Source organism: Spermophilus citellus (genome assembly GCF_964194105.1).
Source record: "Spermophilus citellus genome assembly, chromosome: 9".
In the NCBI taxonomy this organism is placed as follows: domain Eukaryota; kingdom Metazoa; phylum Chordata; class Mammalia; order Rodentia; family Sciuridae; genus Spermophilus; species Spermophilus citellus.
Genome location: NC_138191.1, coordinates 52731152 through 52750467, shown reverse-complemented (window position 1 = coordinate 52750467; position 19316 = coordinate 52731152). Strand labels below are relative to the sequence as shown.

General features: G+C 35.9%; 1 protein-coding gene across 5 annotated transcripts in view; it reads right to left on the bottom strand.

The window, feature by feature from the left end:
* Positions 1-4973: 4973 nt before the first annotated feature.
* PLPPR5 (phospholipid phosphatase related 5) overlaps positions 4974-19316 on the bottom strand; it is a 288814-nt gene continuing 274471 nt past the window's right edge. For 3 of the 5 annotated variants that reach the window (XM_081308331.1, XM_081308335.1, XM_081308332.1), the window contains 2 exons: positions 11911-12047; positions 4974-7690 (listed from right to left, as the gene is read on the bottom strand). In XM_081308331.1, coding sequence (XP_081164457.1) covers positions 11913-12047 — 135 coding nt within the window. In that variant the 3' untranslated portion in view covers positions 4974-7690; positions 11911-11912. The remainder of the gene's footprint in view (positions 7691-11910; positions 12048-19316) is intronic. The other 2 variants (XM_081308333.1, XM_081308334.1) reach the window with 1 other exon arrangement.

Genomic DNA, 19316 nt, shown 5'->3' with positions numbered 1-19316 from the left:
TAAAAAAAGAATTAAACATTTCTTTTCTTTCCCCCCAAAAATATTAATTAGTTCTGTTACGGATTTGATGTTTGTGCCCTTCCCTCCAACTCATGTTGAAGCCCCAGTCCCTAGTGTGATGGTGTTTAGAAGTGGATCCTTGGGAGGGAATTAGGCTTAGGAGAGTTCATGAGAGTTCATGACAGTGGGTCTCTCAGAATGGAGTTAATGCCTTTCTAGGAAGGGAAAGAGACCAAAGCTTAAGTGCTCTGTCTCTCTCCCTTTCTGTCTCCTCCCTTTCTCTCCACCATTTGAATATATAACCAAATGACCATCACCTGAGTTCAGTTATGCTGTCTGGCACCCCGATTTTGAACTTCTGGCCTCCATAACTGTGAGAAATAAATGTCTGTTATTTAAACCACATCTATGGCATTTTGTTTTAGCATCCCAAGCTGATGCAGGTTGGAACAATATTTGCTGCCTTCCTATCATAAAACTTACAATATGGAGCAAGTGTCTTTTTTATGTCTTGGCTAATTGTCACATTCCTCTGTGAATTCAGATCAGCTACCAATGTTTCATTCCTTTTACTTTGAGTGTTGTGAAGTATCTCCAAGAGTTTCATCAATGGAAGTTTCCTTCAGACTCACTTCCTGCAGGACATCATCTTCTTGTTCACCATGGCCCTTTCCTCACTCACTTCATTAGCTTTCATATCTCACTGGCTATACTTCAAGTTTTTCAGATAGTGATGATGGTGCAGACATTCCCACGGTTAGCTGTGTCTTCTAGAAGTCTATGTTCTATTTCAGTTTCATTTTTAGCTTTATCACTTTTTCCTTTGCCGATGTTCTACCTTTGTTGATCAAATCCTCTTTAAATTATGAACTTTGTAAAATGTCATGTGGATTTCACACTTCTACGAGACAAGGAGTCAACAAAACCACATTCTTGGCTGTGTGTGTGCACAGAATGATAAGTGTTCAGTGATCAATCTGAATGAAGTCACATGATTGGTCCCTGAACATATTTGCATATATTATTTACCTAGTGATTGGTAGACTGAAGAGTTGGTAGCAGAGTTTTGCCTTATGCAATTAACCATAGTTACTATATCATAATTATTATTTGAATCCTATTGTTGGGGAAGTGATATTTTAAGTTAGACTCTGTTAACTGAAAGCTCTAAAAATCAGAGTTGCTTAAATCAAATGTGCATACACATATACCCACACTCACACACATAACAGCATATGTATTATCAATATATCACAGCCTTATATTTTATTTTCCTATTCTTTTGGCCTAGATGTTTCTTCTTCTTCTTTATTTTATTTTTGCATATAAAATTATGTATCTTCCCCTTATTACATATAGGAGAAGACTTAGCAAGTTTATCTCTAAATAAAAGTCTCAGCATGTTCCCTAAAACTCTTAGTTAAATACAGAATAGATAGTTCTCTAGCCAGTCTATCACAAGGGCATTGTGGGGCTCTAGCTGGTGACTGGTGGGGTGGTCATCATTGCTCACATGTAATAAGCTTGATTTCTGTCATCATTTGTGGATTTCTTATGTTTGCCAGAATCCATTAATACTCAAAAAGTTGAGGAACTCAAGTTGGGGACAGCACTTGAACATTTAGCAGCAGTAAAATTTGTGATAAATTTGACATAAAAATATTCCTGTTGTCCTCTACCTGTTTCTCGATCCACCCTGTGTAATAAGATCATAGTTCCTCCCTCAGTCCTTGAATCTTAGCCTTGGGACTTGCCTTGGCCAACTGATGAGGTGGCCAAGGAGTGGTGTGCCAGGACCTTGTACATTTCTGCTCTCTCACTCTGCCCAGAAGCTGAGCTAATCTGATGAGATTTTAGGGATTACATAAAGAAGAACTCAATTGTTCCTGGCAAAGCTATCCCAGACCAATAGACAGCCAAGTGAACACTACATATGTGACAGAGTCCAGTCAAGATCAGCACAGTCACCAACCCAACTGTGGATGCCTGAATGAGCATCAAAATGGGTTGGCTGAAGCATATCGTGTGAAGAATCATAAGTGCTTATTATATATAGCATTTTAGGGCTTTAAAATGCAGCAATCATTGAAAAATACAATGTTGTTTATGGAGCCAGTGATTCTTTTTTTTTAATATTAGCCATTGCTGTAATCTATAAAAATGTCCTTTGCTCAGCCCCAGAGTAAAGATCAGATTAGCTCCTAGACCACTCTCTCACTTTAACTTTAAATAAACCTTTTAGAGCTCCATCATTGTAACTTCTGAACCATACAATTAAGAAAGGCGGGGTCATGCCTATCTTTCCAATTACTGATGAGTCAGCACATTACAAATTATCTAGTATACAGAATCACTCGATAATTATGCTAAATGAACGAAAGCTAATAGTTCTTATGGATAAGGAGCAATGCCTCTAAGGAAACCTGATTGATATTGAAAGTGTCTCACTATTTTGGAAAGTTCTCCTTTTTAATAAAAAGGACCTGAACAGACACTTCTCAGAAGAGGATATACAATCGATCAACATATATACGAAAAAATGCTCACCATCTCTAGCAATCAGATAAATGCAAATTAAAACTACTCTAAGATCCCATCTCACTTTAGTCAGAATGACAGCCATGATGAAGACAAACAACAACAAGTGCTGGCGAGGATGTGGGGGGAAAGGTACACTCATACACTGCTGGTGGGACTACAAATTGGTGCAGCCAATTTGGAAAGCAGTATGGAGATTCCTTGGAAAGCAGGGAATGTAACCACCATTTGATCCAGCTATTCCTCTTCTCAGACTATACCCAAAGGACATAAAAACAGCATACTACAGGGACACAGCCACATCAATGTTTATAGCAGCACAATTCACAATAGCTAGACTGTGGAGCCAACCTAGATGCCCTTCAGTGAATGAATGGATAAAAAAAAAGTGGCATATATAAACAATGGAATATTACTCAGTACTAAAAAATAATAAGATCATGGCATTTGCAAGGAAATGAATGGCATTGGAGCAGATTATGCTGAGTGAAGTTACCCAATCCCCAAAAAACAAATGCCGAATGTCTTCTCTGATATGAGGGGAGGGGTGACTCAAAATGGGGTAGGGAGGAAGAGCATGGTGCTAAGAGCCACAGCCAAGTAATATGATGCATGGCACTTTTGGTTATAAGGTGATGCCAGCTAGCCATTGAGATGATATGATTATGTTAAGATTTGCATTCATATGGATATTGGACTCCTGCTGTTCACCTCTGCCTGCTATGGGACTCCTGGAGAGTTCCCATTGGTTGGGGAAGTACAGTAGGAGGGAATTCTGGGGCAGGAAGTTGTTCTGGGGTTCCGGTAGAACACCACCGCGTGGGTGGACCGCGTGGGTTGACCGCGTGGGTGGACCGGCTTCTTCCCTCGTGTATGGGGTATTGGCGGCATTTTCAAAAATAAAGTTTTGTTCCTGCTTGAGTGGCTCGTGATTCTGTGCCCAGCCAGACTGCGGCAGCATGGGAAGAAGATTACCTCTAGATAGGGAAGCGAGGTGGGAGGGAAAAGGAGGAAGAAGGGAAATTGCATGAATGGTGGAAGGAGACCCTCATTGTTATACAAAATACATGTATGAAAAAAAAAAGAATAGCATTACCTTAGATTAAGAAAAGAGAAGTGATGGGAGGGGAGGGGAGGAAATGGGGGGATAGGAAGGATAGTAGAATAAAACACACATTATTATTACTGTGTGTATATATGTGACTGCATGACCAATATGATTCTGAAACCTGTAAACTCAGAAAAATGAGAAATTATATCCCTTCTGATTCAAATGTATGATATGTCAAGGTCATTATACTGTCATTTGTAACTAATTAAAACAAATTTTAAAAGAATTCAATTAAAATGCTTTTTATTTTTCCTCTTGAGGAGAAAAATAACTCCTCCTTTTCTACAAGTTATGGTGTTTCAGTAAAAAAAAGGAAAACAGAAATACATTTATAAATGCAATAATATGAAGGAATGGCATCTGGCAGCATCATTCTTTTCTTAAGAATGACATCTTTAGAATGATGTCATGAACTCGGGAGTTTTCATTGAATGCTAGGTGTGATTATATGTCCAGTCATCTATATTTTCTTGTTTGTAGCTCTTTATGACCAAGGGAACAGATTTGAAAGATGACAATCTGAGCTTAGAATTTAGACCCTATAATGCATTCTGGACTCACAAGAATTGGGATTGGAGGAGCAGACATGTTTTACATAAATGCAGCTATGTCCCTACTGTACTAAGAACTGCCTAGAATCTTAACTGAAAGGGGCAGAAGGGAATAATCTGAATATCTTATTTTTCTTCTTCAAAAAGATTCACTCACATGTAATCTGTAACTGATATTTTCAAAGAATTTTAATTCATAAGATATCAGAAAGGTAATTCCAAGCAAATTGTAAGGTCAATTTTTACAAGGTATAAATAGAACCATTTGGTATAAGTCCAGAGCAACTTTCTAGAACATAAAATCAAATTTTAATAAATGGTGCCCTATAGGCAGGTGGAGATATTTTACATTCTTTCTGTAGTGCTTTGCCATGCAATGGAGGATGATTATAGAGTGGATTATATGCCTGCCCAGTGACTCAGAGTTTCCTGGGGTTGGTGGTTTGTAAATGAGGAATTGGTAAGATGCCAGGATGGCCCTAGGGATCAGAGGGCCATTTATTGCCCAAAGAACTGGTTTAACCTGACCCTTTGTGAGCCATTTCCCATTTCTGCCCAGTTAATCTGAGGAGTCTGACTTCCATGCACATTAGCCAGCATTCTTCCGTCTTCCACCCCCAGTGAGGACCAACACACAAGGAAAAAAACTCATTTTCAAAATTCAATTTTTAAAATTTTATTTGAAAAATACAATACACAGCAGAGAATTATTTTCTCCCCTACTGCTCTTTTCACAAAAGAAACTATATGGTAGATGTAACTGAGATATTTGGCTAGGATAGATCCTGAGAAAAGAGAGGCCCAGCTAGAAGTGGAATAGACAAAGTCTGTCAAAGAAGGTTCACCTCTCTTTTAACATAAAAGAGCCTTTTAAGTTATCTTAGGAATCAGATAAAACATGTGCAGAATTTCTGCCATGCAAACAGAGACTACTGAAATTTTCAGGTTAACCAATTTATACTGACCTGGGCCCCAAGTGAGTAGAATAAAAAGGAAATGTCTTTATCTGAAAGATATGTGTTTATCTGCTTTTGCTAGACTATGTATGTACATATTTACATATTAATACTTTCGTAAAGGTATTTTTCATTATTCTAAGTAATAGCATCAGGTTAAAGTCTCTTTTCTGGCCTTTGCCCTATTTGCATGTACCTTTTTTGTTCTTTTTTTTTTTTTTTGATCATTCATCACACAATCATGGGCCTATGATGTATAAATATTAGAAATGACCTTACTCTGATTCTGGGTTATATCTGAGTTTTGAGAATTTATAACTCCTGCATTCAGACAGGTTTAGCAAGGTGCAAATATGCAATACTGACATACTCATATAGCCAAGGCTTCCACCAGAAAAACATGCCTGCTTGGATCCTTGGGAAGCTAACGAGGAACCAAAGGAAATAACCAAACTCTGGAGGCCTTGCTGGTAACCCTGCTTCTAAAAAATTAGGACCATCCCCCTTACTGCCATTCCCAGTAAGTAAATCCCACTGCTGCCATTGCCTAAGTCTTTGAAGACAGTCAGGCATTTAAAGCTGTTCATGCTCTAAATTTCCAGCAGAAATGAATCACTACAGAGATCTAAACTGGTAAAAATAGAGATTTTTCTTTATTTGGCCCTAATAGAAGGGTTTTAACTCCTACAACGTTGGAAATGGGCAAGTGACATCCATTTGGGGAACAATGAACAAGTATTTGATTATCCTTATTTGCAGATTTCTGTCGAATTATGGAGTCAATTAAAACTCACTTTCTTTCAAGATTTGCTTCAGCCAATTCAACACCTGCTCAGGGGAGCCAAAATAACTCAGGTTAGCTTTAAAGATTGTGAAGTCACCACCAAGAAGCACCTCTTCCTTAGATTATAGTGATGTTCACCCTGAATTCCACATGCTCGGTGTCAAAGATGTCCTGCCCACCCCGGGGGCCTGTGGGAGAGGGCGCAGGAGACACATTTGATTCAGGCTTCACATTCAAGGAGAATCTGATATTTGTTTTAAAATAGGCTACTGTAGAGTTGCTTTTGAAAAGTGTTCATTCTTAAAAAAGTAAACATTTAAAATACGGCAGAGCTTTTGTGACCCTCTTTTGGCATATCTGTATTTTTAAAACAGAGGTTGTTGCAAAGAACTCTACTGACCTCTGAATGGATTCAGCATTCAAAATGGCATGGCCATGATGGCATATTTGAAAGAAATATAAATCTGGGGTCCAAAGATCTGAATTGAAGTTTTAACTCTGCCTCTTTCTAGTTGCCTGGGATTGGACATGTTGTTTACCCTGTCTTGGCTTTATCTTTCTCATCTATAAAACAAAGCCATACTTTTAACATGTACATGGGGATATTATGAAATTGGATGAGACAATTACTGTTAATGTATTTTTGCATTTTAAAGCACTACACAAATGCAAATTAAAATACGTTAATCATATTTCTAGAATTTATATCATTAAAATTGTGTGTCAGTATGTGGTTCTTTCCTATTTAAATTATGTGGAATCTTGGCCAGTAAAAAGTAATCTAAGGAGGGAGCTTATAATCACTTGAGGACATTGTTACCAATGTAAAACTATTCTGTAAGAAGTTATCAGTGCTGGATTTACTCATGTAGTTTATCCTAATTGCTACCTGCCATCAAAAACTATTAGTCAACAATTAAACCACAGCTGTCAGGAGAAAAAGTCCAAATAAATAATTTTTAATTATGATACATTACTTATTACAGTAAAAATTGGCATTTTCCCCTTCAAAAGCAGAAGCACCAGTCTTAGAATGTATGCATGAATGGTATTTTAAGTGAAATATAGTATAATATAATGTGCAAACATTATTTTAGTATAAGACATACTTTCTAAAAGTAATTTCACACACTGAATTCTGTTAGAATGGAAAGAATGTCATGCTGAATAATAAAATAAAACCCCCCATGACTTTCAAAGTCCACTTCAAATTAAATATGGTATACTGCTGAAGAGATATATAAAAAATTAAAAAGCTTAACTAGCCAAAAATCAAATTAAATATGGTATACTGCTGAATAGATATATGAAAATTAAAAAGCTTAACAAGCTCAAAATAGAGGGTTTTCTTATACAAATATGACTCATGTAGAAGTTTCTTTTTCACATAGTTGCAGAGATTCTTTGAGAAACTAAAGTGAATATTTTATTTAAGAATTAATTTTTCATCTGATCATTTCATTTTTATTGAGCACCTAATCTGTGCTGCTAGGCTTTGTTGCAGATGTTGGAGATACAGAAAAGAAAGACACAGTCCTGCCCTCGAGGAGCTCACAGTCTAGTGGGGGAAACAGATAGGTTGACATTGATTTTAAAATTATAAAAATTATTAGACAACTTTATAAACTTCTATTGTAATCAAACAAACTTTGGGTGTTACGAATGGATGGTAAAAAGGGATGATGTCCAATGCAGGGAAAAACCATCTGCTTCAATATCATGTGACTTCCGCGAAGGCGGTGATGTGGTTCTGCAAAAAGAAGCAATTACGAAGTCAGTCTTGGGAAAACTGGTTCTGTAAAATATTTAGAGCTTTTACTTATCATCATTAGCCTAATACAAAACTTCAGCTCGAGGATGTTTAGCTTGCCAAAACGTACAGTGTTATTCAACTAAAATCTATGTATTATTACGTAATTTAGCTGCTAATTATATTTTATTCAATATTCTTAATTAACTGAATAGATTAAAATGTTATATCTGCTTTATTCAAAATTAACACCAAAATTTGGAGAGATAAAAATGGCAATGCCAGACACGTTAATATTCTGTTCAGTGTTAATGGAATTTTAATGCTGCCTGTTGGAGTTTCAGATTAATTGCTCCCTGTGAGACAGATGGCGTAGAATGAGGTGGTGAAATGCTCAGACTGAAGTGGCATTTGTTAGTTGACAAAAATCTACTTAAATATCTTATTTTTGATGCTTGAATTTAGATTCCAGACTGCAATATCTGTTTTTTACTTCATCCATAAAATTCTTGATAGAACTTGGGTTTTTTTAAAAGCAATAAATTATATATGGAGAAAACCTGAGGAATGACTAATATTTAAATAGCATCAGGCATGCAATAGGCCAGGTCATGGCTGCTGGAATATTGCAGTGAAAATTGATATTACATAATTAATCATGCCACGTTTGGGATTATGTCAAGATCTAACACGAATGACAACTTTTACAGAAAACAGCAACATGACAAAAGGGCTCCACCATCACAGTACCCATTTGGAATGCTTTTAATAGTAGTTGTCACATTGGCTCTTTATAATATAATGGTATCATAAACAGAATTTCATATAATGAATGCATGCCATGAAATGTCTTCAGCATAAATTTAGTTCATTTCCAGTTAAAGTGTTTTAACCAGTTAAAACACACTTAAAATGTATGTGAAGATGAAAATGTATTTTCATTGAATTTAGGCATATTAAACAGCAAGAATGTGACTGACTATAATTTAAGGCATTGTTTTCTAGACTTGACCCATTTAATGCTAGAGAAAAACAATATTAGCAGAAGTCAGAAGTAAGCAGAGCACGCTGGCTGCTTCATGGAGTCCTGATAACATTTTAGAAATTTTAATTTTCCATTTAGATAATGCATGATAAAAAGGTTGGGAAATTCAGGAATTTATTGCCACGTTTTCCTTCCAAAAGTGCAGGCATGACATTGGGACGAGAAACAGTTTTCAGAGTTATATAATCCACTATGATTGAATAAAAACCATACGAATTGTGGAAAGAATACATCTTCGCTTTATTTCCAGTGTCCCTGTGGGAACTTGAAATCAGTGAACTGAGAAAATACAATCTGATATAGAGTGTTTCAGTACAAAACTGACATTAGTGTTACACCTCTGGACAGGACCTAGAATTAAATAATTGCTAGAAAGTTAAGATAAAAATTGAAGATTAATCAATCAGTGGCAAATGATGGGTGGGGAAGGAGTAAAGAAGAGACACTAAGAGAGAGGAAAAGACATAAAAATGAACAGAAAATAGTGTTCTGAGGCCACTGGTATAGGCTCTTAGTGTTCCAGCTGTTGACCCAGATAAAGAGGGGACCACAGGCTCATTAAAATTGCTGAAGATAATTCTAAGTGAAGGTGACAACCAACACTCTAGTGGGTAGAATTAGATGTCTGGTGATCTTAATAAGGCACAGAAATCACTAGAAACAAGCTATGGATGAGCAATGCAAAGCTTGACAGAAGCAGAGAAAAGTCAAGTTCACAAGTGTCAGCTGGAGAAAGTACTTGAAGGGTGTGGTCACTGTAGGGGGCCACATAAATGTAGGTTATCATTTAACCTGGATGTGATGAAAGGTAAAAGGGGGCTGAACATAATCAGTAAGAGCAGACCTAAATTGGGACCATCTCAAAAAAAGTAATGTAAAATCACAATATGCTATGATTTGAATGTATCACCCAAAAAATAGGAGTTGGAGATTTATCCTCAATACAACAGCACTGGGAGGTGGAGCCTAATGAGGTAATTAGGTCACAAGGGTGGGGCCTTCATGCACGATTAAGGCGATTATTGTGGCAGTGAGCTGGTTATAAAAGGGCAAGTTCAGATCCCTTCTCTCTTCCTTCTCTTTCTCTTTGCTTCCGACATAGGATGATGCCACTTGAAGGCACTTTCCAGATGCTGGCCTCTTGATCCTGGATTTCCCAGCTTCCAGGACTGTAAGCCAACAGATTTTTGTTTATTATAAACTAACTGGTCTTTAGAATTCTTGTATACATGCCTTAGTAATGAGGTATTAAACATACAACTCTAAGTGTGCTATTGAGATCCAGAAAATGTTGGGATTCAAGGTTGTGATTTAAAATCACATGCTTTAGTGGCTATTCCAAACCAAGGAATATTACCCTTTCCTCCATGCCAAGTCATTATTAATTTAAACTACAAGGGAAACAGTTTATTTCCAGACTAACTACATTTTTAGATCCCAGGGTTCTTTCCTCTTAATTAACACTCTTTCCATTTCATATCACATATAAGTTTTAACATCTGAGATGATTTTCCTATTTGACAGGAATTAGAAGGATCCCACTTGGGGCTCATCATTTAAGTTGGCTGTGGTTAGCAGAGAGCTATAAACATATGAAAATAAAATATTGAAGTGTGCATAGGGAAGAAAGGGAAATTTAATATGATCTCAGTACATAAAAAAATTGCACAGAGAGGACAGGGGTCTCTTTATCAACTTCATTGTTTAAGAGCAAATGAATCTATACTCTAAAATGAAGGAGATGGATTATCTTCTTGTTTATTGCAGGCTTTTAAAAATAAGATTATTTTTCTTCTAGCACAAGGGTGATTTCCCCTGTAGGAATCTAGAGAAGGGACCAGATTATTATATAACAAGAAAATTATGTTACCATCTGAAATTTTATATTACACAATATTCATCAATAAGGTATGTAAATACACACTTTGAAATATACAGATGTAATAATTCACATGAAAGAAATTATGATATTGCTCACCCCCCCCACTGATGTTTTTCTCAGTAATACAAAAAAACAAAAAACAAAAAACAACTGCATTTACTATTTCCACATCATGTAAGTTGATGAGCATTGGGCTCATCAAGCCAGATGACAACGGATTTTTCCTTTTGTGTGAATTGTTCTTTTGTTGTTGTTACCGGGATTGAACCCAGGGGCACTTAACCACTGAGCCACATCCCAAGCCCTTTTAATATTTTATTTAGAGATAGGGTCTCACTGAATCTGCCCTTGAACTCAGGATCCTCCTGCTTCAGCTTCCAATGCTGCTGGGATTAGAGGTGTGTGCCACTGTACCCAGGTAAATTTGTGTGAAATCTTAGTTATGCAATACTAAATCTTATTTCTGGAAGACAGTACAAACAAGCAGTAGGCAAACCAAAATCTCATGCATAGAAGTAAGTGGTCATATAATTTATCCGTACAATTTCTGGTGCTGTTCACAATTACACATACCAAAGGCTTAAAGTGAAGATGATAGAACTGCAACCCAAGTAGGTAAAGTTTGGAATATAATACATGAACTATCCATTAGAAAGTGTTCACTCAGATCAACAGAAAGCATGGAGCAAAATACTGAGTCCAGTCCTTGAGTGCAGGGGTCCCATGGAAAAGCAGGTACTTCATTTCTAAGACATCTTTTGGATTCATAAATTTGGAAAATTCTAAAACCTATAGCATGTCCATTTTTAATGCTCTAAATTCTACATGAAAATCTATTTTACTATTTATTTTTCCCCTCCCCATTTACAGAAATTATGCTCTGCAATGAATTTAAAATGCTATTTAAACCAGATTATCATTTATTTATGGCATAAACAATTGGTGATGACTTGCCACCTGAGATTTGCCACTCACCACTTCCTTTTAAAAAAATAGGGGAAATGAGGAGAGAAAAAATAAAAACATTACTCTAGAAAAGTATGCCGAATTAAAGCTATATGAAAACAAAATGTGAAAAGCCATTATTAAGGGACTATTTACTTAAGGAATTTTAAATTCTCTTTAATAAGTGAAAAATAAAAATATTTGAAAAATTAACAATAATTACAAGCAATCTATAGTGTCTAGGCCTCTTTTGGTTGTAATGGAATTCTGCACAGAAGGACACATTTTTCCGTATTTGCTTTTGCTTTGCAACCCAATTCAAATTCCAGTGCGCTCTAGCGCACATACGTTTATTGCCTTAAGTGAAGGTGTTCACAGTGGCTTACTCCTATTATCCAGCTGAACAGCCTGGCCAGACAGTCTTTAAAGGACCTTTCCTGTGAACTTTCTTCTTGGCCATTCTCAGAAGGTTGGTTTTCAGACACCTACAAAATGTGTTTTACATATTATTTAAATATTTACTTCTTTGTGTAGAAAAGGAACAGTTTAAGTACTAGGTTGCTAAAGCTGCTAGATCAAAAGCTGAGATTAAATATTTCCCAGTTCCTTCTTTGAAAATGCTTCATTACTAAAAGATTGGACTTTGTGTTTTAGTAAGAGATTGTCATCAATCAGGTTAGGTTTTTAACCTGAACATAGAATAGGATCCATGCATATAATGCCTTTAATTCAATGATCTGTAGCTTTGACTCCATTGGTTGGGGAGATGTGTCATTGGGCATTCTGCAGCCAGGTAGTTTGAATGTCCAGTGTTTGGATGTGGCCTCCAACACTGGGAAGTTTTCACAAATAATTTAACCTGACAAACCAGCTTTCTCCTATGTTAAATAACAGATAATCCTATTGGAATGCACTTTATCCTATTTGTATAAATTATATTTTAGACATAATGATCCTTATCCCTACTCAAATATATCCACCATTCATTTAAATTTATAAAAATCATAGAAACAAGCTAAAAAAAGGTAAAAAGACAAAATAAGAAGGATGGGAAAAAAGAGGAGGGACTAGGAGAAGAAGGAAAATAAAAAAAATAATGAAAGAAATCAAGAATTTTAAAAAAATGGCTAGAATTTTAGAAATAAAATCGCCATTTGTTCATTTGACCTTATAGTCTATAATTCTACAAGTCTACATTTCTAATATCCAAGCAAAATTTAAAAGTCAAATGTTCCTTACAAGACTTGGTGCAAACTTAATGGTAGCAAAAACACAACTGATACAAAGCAATTTGTGCTATTTTGCTGCATAAATTGCCATATTTGATTACAAAGTGATCCTCTAAACCCTGTTTCTGCAACAGAATCCACAAATATTTGAAATATATTTTGCATCCTGAAAAACTCCTGAGGATTTAAGATAAAGAATCACTGTCCTATGATGAAACCAATCAATGATTCTGATGTTATACATATGTAGCTCACATTTTATCAGGAAAGATAGATGGCTAACTTAATCCCAAGTATTGTTGCTCTTTATTTTGCTATTTGTTTCCTTACTTTATTCATTGTATGGGTGAAGAGAGAACACAAAAAGCACTTTTACCACGTAGATTACATAGAGTACATAGTACTCTACAACCTGACTTTGTTAGGTTAGATTTTCCTCCTGGTACATTGTGAAATTGGTGAGAGTATTTCAGTAAACAGAAATAAAGACAGGTCCATGTAATAAGAAACTATTAGTAAAATTCAGACTTAAAGCTGTGAAATTGGTTATAAAATTCATGTTATGTAATTTATTTTCATTTTAAGAATTTGGGGTATGGAAACAAGCACAAAAACTAAAATGTGACAGAACAAGAGTTTCCTTGGAAAAGAAAAGTCTTGGGAACCATTTCTCTCCATCCAGTGGTTCTGTTTCAGTGCAGGATTTTGTATTAGTTCAGAGTTTTATTTCCATTCAGGAATTTCCTTTTGTACTCTTGAGAGAAGAGGGGCTAAAAGCTATTTTCTGAGAGAATTGTTTCTCCCCAAAGAAGGAAGAACTCTCTAGGCGGCTTTTTCTGATAAGCTAATTAAGCCAAAGGCAAGCCCAGTTTTTACTGGAGCATTAGCTACAGATCTTATAAAGTATTTTCAAGTCCTGAGAAGCCAAAGAAGCAGACAGCTTTCCACACCGAATCTTTAGGGACACTGGTTCTCATTCATGGTTTCATGTTAGGAGCTTTAAGAAAATACTGATGCAACTCCTAAGACCTGGATTTAATTGGTCTGAGGCATGGCATGATAGCTGGAAATTTTAAAGGCTCTCTGGATGATTCGAATGTGCAGCCAGCATTGAGAACCACTACATTAGAGGCTCTGCTGGCCCAGCTAGATCCAGGCCATGTCTTGCCCCACGTTCAACTCACCTGAGTTGCCTGATACATTTCAGATCCCCAGACCCAAATAAGGGCACACTGGAACAGATTCCTTGGGCTTGCATCCTCAAAGTTTGCCATATTTGCAAGTGCTTATAAGCAATAGAATCCCCTTCTTTTACATGGCTCTGAGTACCACTGCCTGAAGGTGTAGTACAGTGATTGGTTAGTGAAGTAGGCACTGCCAGGCATATGAAATTAGTTCTTTTTAAAAATGTAATCACTGTAAAAGAGTACTGCCTTTAAAAAAAAACAGCAATAGTGAATGATTATAAAAAGAAGTCCCTCATGTTCAAAATATTGCAGATCAGCTGCACATCAGATGCCTTGCCCAGAGCCTCACAACACCTCTAGGTTGTGAAGGGCTGCTTTATTTCAACTCCACGTTTTACAAATGCACTGACAAGACATTTCATGGAAGTCCATTAATACTCATGTGTTTATGGTACCTGATGGATGTGGGAATCCATGTACTCTGCATTCTGAATTTCTTATCTAAGTATCTTAGGTCCCATGGCCCCTTTTTATCCAATAGTCCTAGCTATATTCTCAATAATCAAGCATGTTAGGAGTAAAAAATTCCAATTTATCTCCTGTCTGGTCTTCCTCACACTACGAAGTTTCCTGAGCCATGTGGATACTTCCTGACTGCTAATTTATCCATCTGCCTAAGTCTCTCTTGCTCCCATGAATTCCATTTCTTTCTCATTTATTCTGGACCCTCTGCTTGATCATCTGAAAACTCATCCATATCCTGCCAAACACAACCTTTGCATGAGTTGGTTTGTCTATCTGGAACATTCTTCTTTCCCCTCCTCTTTTGCATAATGATCCTTGAGGTCTCCCTTTAGTTAATGTTGCAAGCATTCTAAATTTAGTTAAGTCCCCTGTAGTAGCTTCTTTAGCATATCCATCATCACAGTCTTCTGTATGTGCCTACAAAATGGTCTTTCTCCCTTCTACACTGTAAGCTGATGGGTTCTGGAAAATATATCTCAGTGTTTCTTATTTGATGTTTGTTTCATTAATTACAAAACTGACTACATATAAAAGTTTGCTGTATGTAACAAATGATAATAAGGTAATTCATTCATAAATAGCCCATAGGCCTTCTTTTACACTAGTATTTTAAATAACTGGATTCTTATTTATTTTATTTCATTTTGACTTTTGGAGATAGTTTAGATTTGTTAAATAAGCAGGCCAATGTTATATGACAGAGAAGAATTGGAGAATTGGCTAATGACAAACTGCATAATGAATTCTTGCATGATCAGGACCTGATTAAAATTCCTCATTTAAAAGTTTGCCTATTTTCACGAAGAAACACCAGTTGTAAAAAATTAGACAAGCCAAATCAAGATACATTTCAGAACCATTCCAAACCACAAGGGCTCTGAACCAAGACAATCTATAAAATCTTTTTTAAAGGTAAATATATATTTACCATACAAACCATATAATCTACCAGTGCCATATACCATCTATTCTTAGGTATATATCCAAAAGAAAAAAAAATACAGATTCATACAAAAACCTGTACATGTGTGCTTATCAGCATTCTTCATTATTGCCCCAAATGTCCTTCAATTGGTTAATTGGTAAACCAGCTGTGGTACCTTCACATGACAGAATCCTATTCAACAATAGGAAGGAAGGTGGGGGAGGCCTGTTGATGCATGCAGGACAAGTCAGACTCAAAAGGCCACATGCTGTATCAGTCCATGTATATGACAACCTGGGACAGGCAAAGCTGTAAGAACTGAAAATACATCACAGGTTGCCAGGGAGTGGAGGTTGAAGGAGGTGGCTGGTGGCAAAAGGGGAAGAAACATTTTGGGGTGACAGAAATGTTCTATAACTTGGTAATGGTGATGATGACATGATGGTATGTGTCTATCAGAACTCATTGAGTGTACAGTTTTAAAAGGAAACTTAGGGCATAAATTGTGCTTCAATGTGCCCGAACTTTAAAACATTAGGATGGCCAGTCATAAACTAAGCGTAAAGGCCCAGTAGTGTCCATAATTTAGTGTGTCAGTTATTGAATTGTTGTTTCAACATCAGATTGTTCAAAAAATTTTAAAATAAATTTATTGGAAAATATTCAAACAACATTGATCAAAATGAGATACCTCACTTATTTTTGATCTCTAACACAGGTGAAGATTATGAACAATAGTCTCAATATTGTTGGAGAGGACATTTGCATTCAAGTCTGAATAGTATTAATTCTCTTCCTTTTAGAATTTCCTCTTATAAATTTATCTTAAGTTATTAATTGATTTACAAATACAAATGTATTAGGGCTGTTTACCTTAGTATTTGTATATGATTGTGGAAAATTGGAAGAAGAAGCAATCTCTTAGGCCTATTAAAAGTAATGGATATATAATTTGATATGGTTTATAATCTTTTTCAACATATTATTGTGTGGCATAGTGATTATGAGTTTGGTATCCAAAATGACAAAGATGCAACATATTTCCATGAAAAGAAAAATACAGATTTGTATTCTTGATTTAAAACACAGGCCAGGCCAGCTGTGTGACCTTGGGCATGTTACTTACCCCTTTTTAGTCACTTTCTTTGTAATGTGGAAGAAAGAAGCACTCATATGATATCTATAAAAACTCAAAATATTTTATGTGTGAGGTTCGCTGTAATTTGAGACTCAACATTAAGCTCTAATTGAAGATTAGCTTTTACTGTTATGCTTGATATCCGATTATTGTATTTACTGATCTATACTATGGTGTATTTTTAAGTGAGTAAAAGCAGGCTATGAAAGGAATCATACACGGAATCGCTGGTTGTGCACAACCTCCTCCGTTCTTGAAAGCTACATTACGAAAATGTTTCCAGTAATTACTCTGGTGAGATACAGGTACTTCCCGTTAATTTTTTGTTTTGTTTATTGAATTTTATATTTTATTTTATTTTTTGTGGTGCTGGGGATTGAACCAAGGGTTGGAGCATGCTGAGCAAGCACTGTACTACTGAACTATACACCCAACCCTGAATATTCAAATTTTAAACATTGACCTGAATTGTTTACTCTTTGATTCCTTCTTTAACAACCACACAAAAAACAAATGGCTGGTTCTTTCATAAGATGTGTCATTGTTTAGTTTATTTTCCTAGTTTTTGTTAACATTTTACAGTTTCACTGCAGAAAGTTTTCATGGTATCATGGTGCCTCTGATTGATTCCAAGGACTCTTAGTACTTCTAGGATAGTGGATCCCGAGGAAGCAGATTTGAGGGAAGAGGGGATGAGCAGCTGGGAGCAGTTTCCTGTGCACATCTAATTATGTAGGCATCAAGAATGATTTTTTAATCCATCATTGTTTATTCTCTCCTTAACTAATGGCTGAATCATGTCACTTTAAGATGCAGACATCAACTCTATTTATTCACACAAATGAGATGAGAATGCTTGTTGTCTACATTCCAAAGTAAATGGCTGAAATATGCATTTATAAAAGGACTGTTGGATAAGTGGAAAAAAAATCTGGCTTTTATTCTTTGTGTAATACATTTTGATTCATAAATAGTGTGAAAAACTAAATACTAAATATATGGATGCACAAACTGGAAAAATGACATATGGCAAAGGAGTAACTAAATGTGCTACTCTTTTTAACCTAAAAAATGTTAAATGCTTGTTGAAATCTTTAAGCCTCCATTTTCAATGCACTGTTTTAAAGCAAAATTAAATTTGACAAGTGAGAACAGAGTATGGCACATAAATATTGATTTACTTCAAATATTTGGCATAAATGCTCAGAGCTTAGATTAAGGGAAAATGCCTAAAATATGACTATGTTTAGTTCCACTAAATATTCCAATAACTAATTACTAATAAAGTTGTTTTGACATGGTCCTGTATAAAATTTATATTACAGTCCAGCAGCCCTGTAAAGCAAAGATTTGTATCATAGGAAAGCAACTGAATCTTAAATAGATTGCCAGAGTTATTCATGCAGAGCATTCTGAAGCCTCAAAGAAATTTATCACAGGGTACATGGAAACGTACAGTCATATTTGTCTTGACAAGAAATCACAATATTGTTTTGCTGTTGCTAGGGCCCTAATGTATGCAGTATTTAATACCGTAATATTTTTGGCCACATGTGCTCATGCATGAAGTAGACATTGCATAAACTTTTAAATCTATGAAATACGTTCATAGAGGTATCCTTGTCTGAAGTAAAAGAGAATTCGTAATTTTTGCACGAAGGAAGGTGTCTAACTCCACCTACTTATTACATAGAAGAACTGGGTTTCAAACCAAGGATTTCCAGCTGCTAAAACCTAGCTCTCCTTCTACCTCCTTCCCTGACTAAATTTCAACTCTTGCTTCCCTTGGATTCCTGAAATCCAATAATCTGCAAAGGAGAACATGTAAAGCTCAATGCATATGGTTGCCTGGCTCATTGTGAGTTATCTTAGAATTTTGCTATCCGTATAATTTGACTTTGCCGTTGCCATGGGAATTAAAAATGGTAATTTCCATCTGTAATAGTACATACTCATTATGACATTTCTAGATTTTTGGAATTGTCATTACTGCCTATCACTTTCACTTAGTTAATGCTTCAGTTAAGCAGGGTATGCTTTCACATCATGAGCTTCATTGGCTAGTGAAAAGCCCCTTACCTAGGTATATGCAAACTCTTCTATTGTAAACTATTTCTGACATTACCTTCTGTTTCTTGTTGGCAAGAGGAAATCCTCTTTGATTCAACTGATTAATATCACATCAATCAAAGAGAACACAATGCTTGGGTTTAGATGAAAAATATATTTTCCTAAAAAGCACTTTTTATCCTTGAGTCTATTCACTTTACCTTTCAAAATTATTCCATATCAGCCATGTGTGCCTATAGTGGCCTGTGATAACTGCCTTAATAAAATAATGTGGATATTAATTTCTCTTAGTTCTATTGGAAATATTCCATTTTCTTTCAAATCTTATCTATTAAATTTTAAATACTTCTCTTCCCTTGTCAGATAAAATGCCTCTTTCCTTTTATTTTCCATGGGGAATCAGTTAAGATCCATCATGCATACATAATTTTCCATGTGTTTACCTGTGCCAACCTAAGCATCAGCATCAGGCTTCAGAATGACAGCAAGTAGGGGCAAGAGAGTGGTAAAGTTTCAATGGTTGACAACAAAGAGCTCACTGCTTTGCCAATGGAATGAATGCAGTGTGACCCAAGAGGCTCACTGAGAAGGAATACCAATGTACACCTTACCCATTAGAGTTGTGAAGAAGAGAAATCTCTGAAGAGAGAACAGAAAAATACCACAGAGGAGAAATAAGC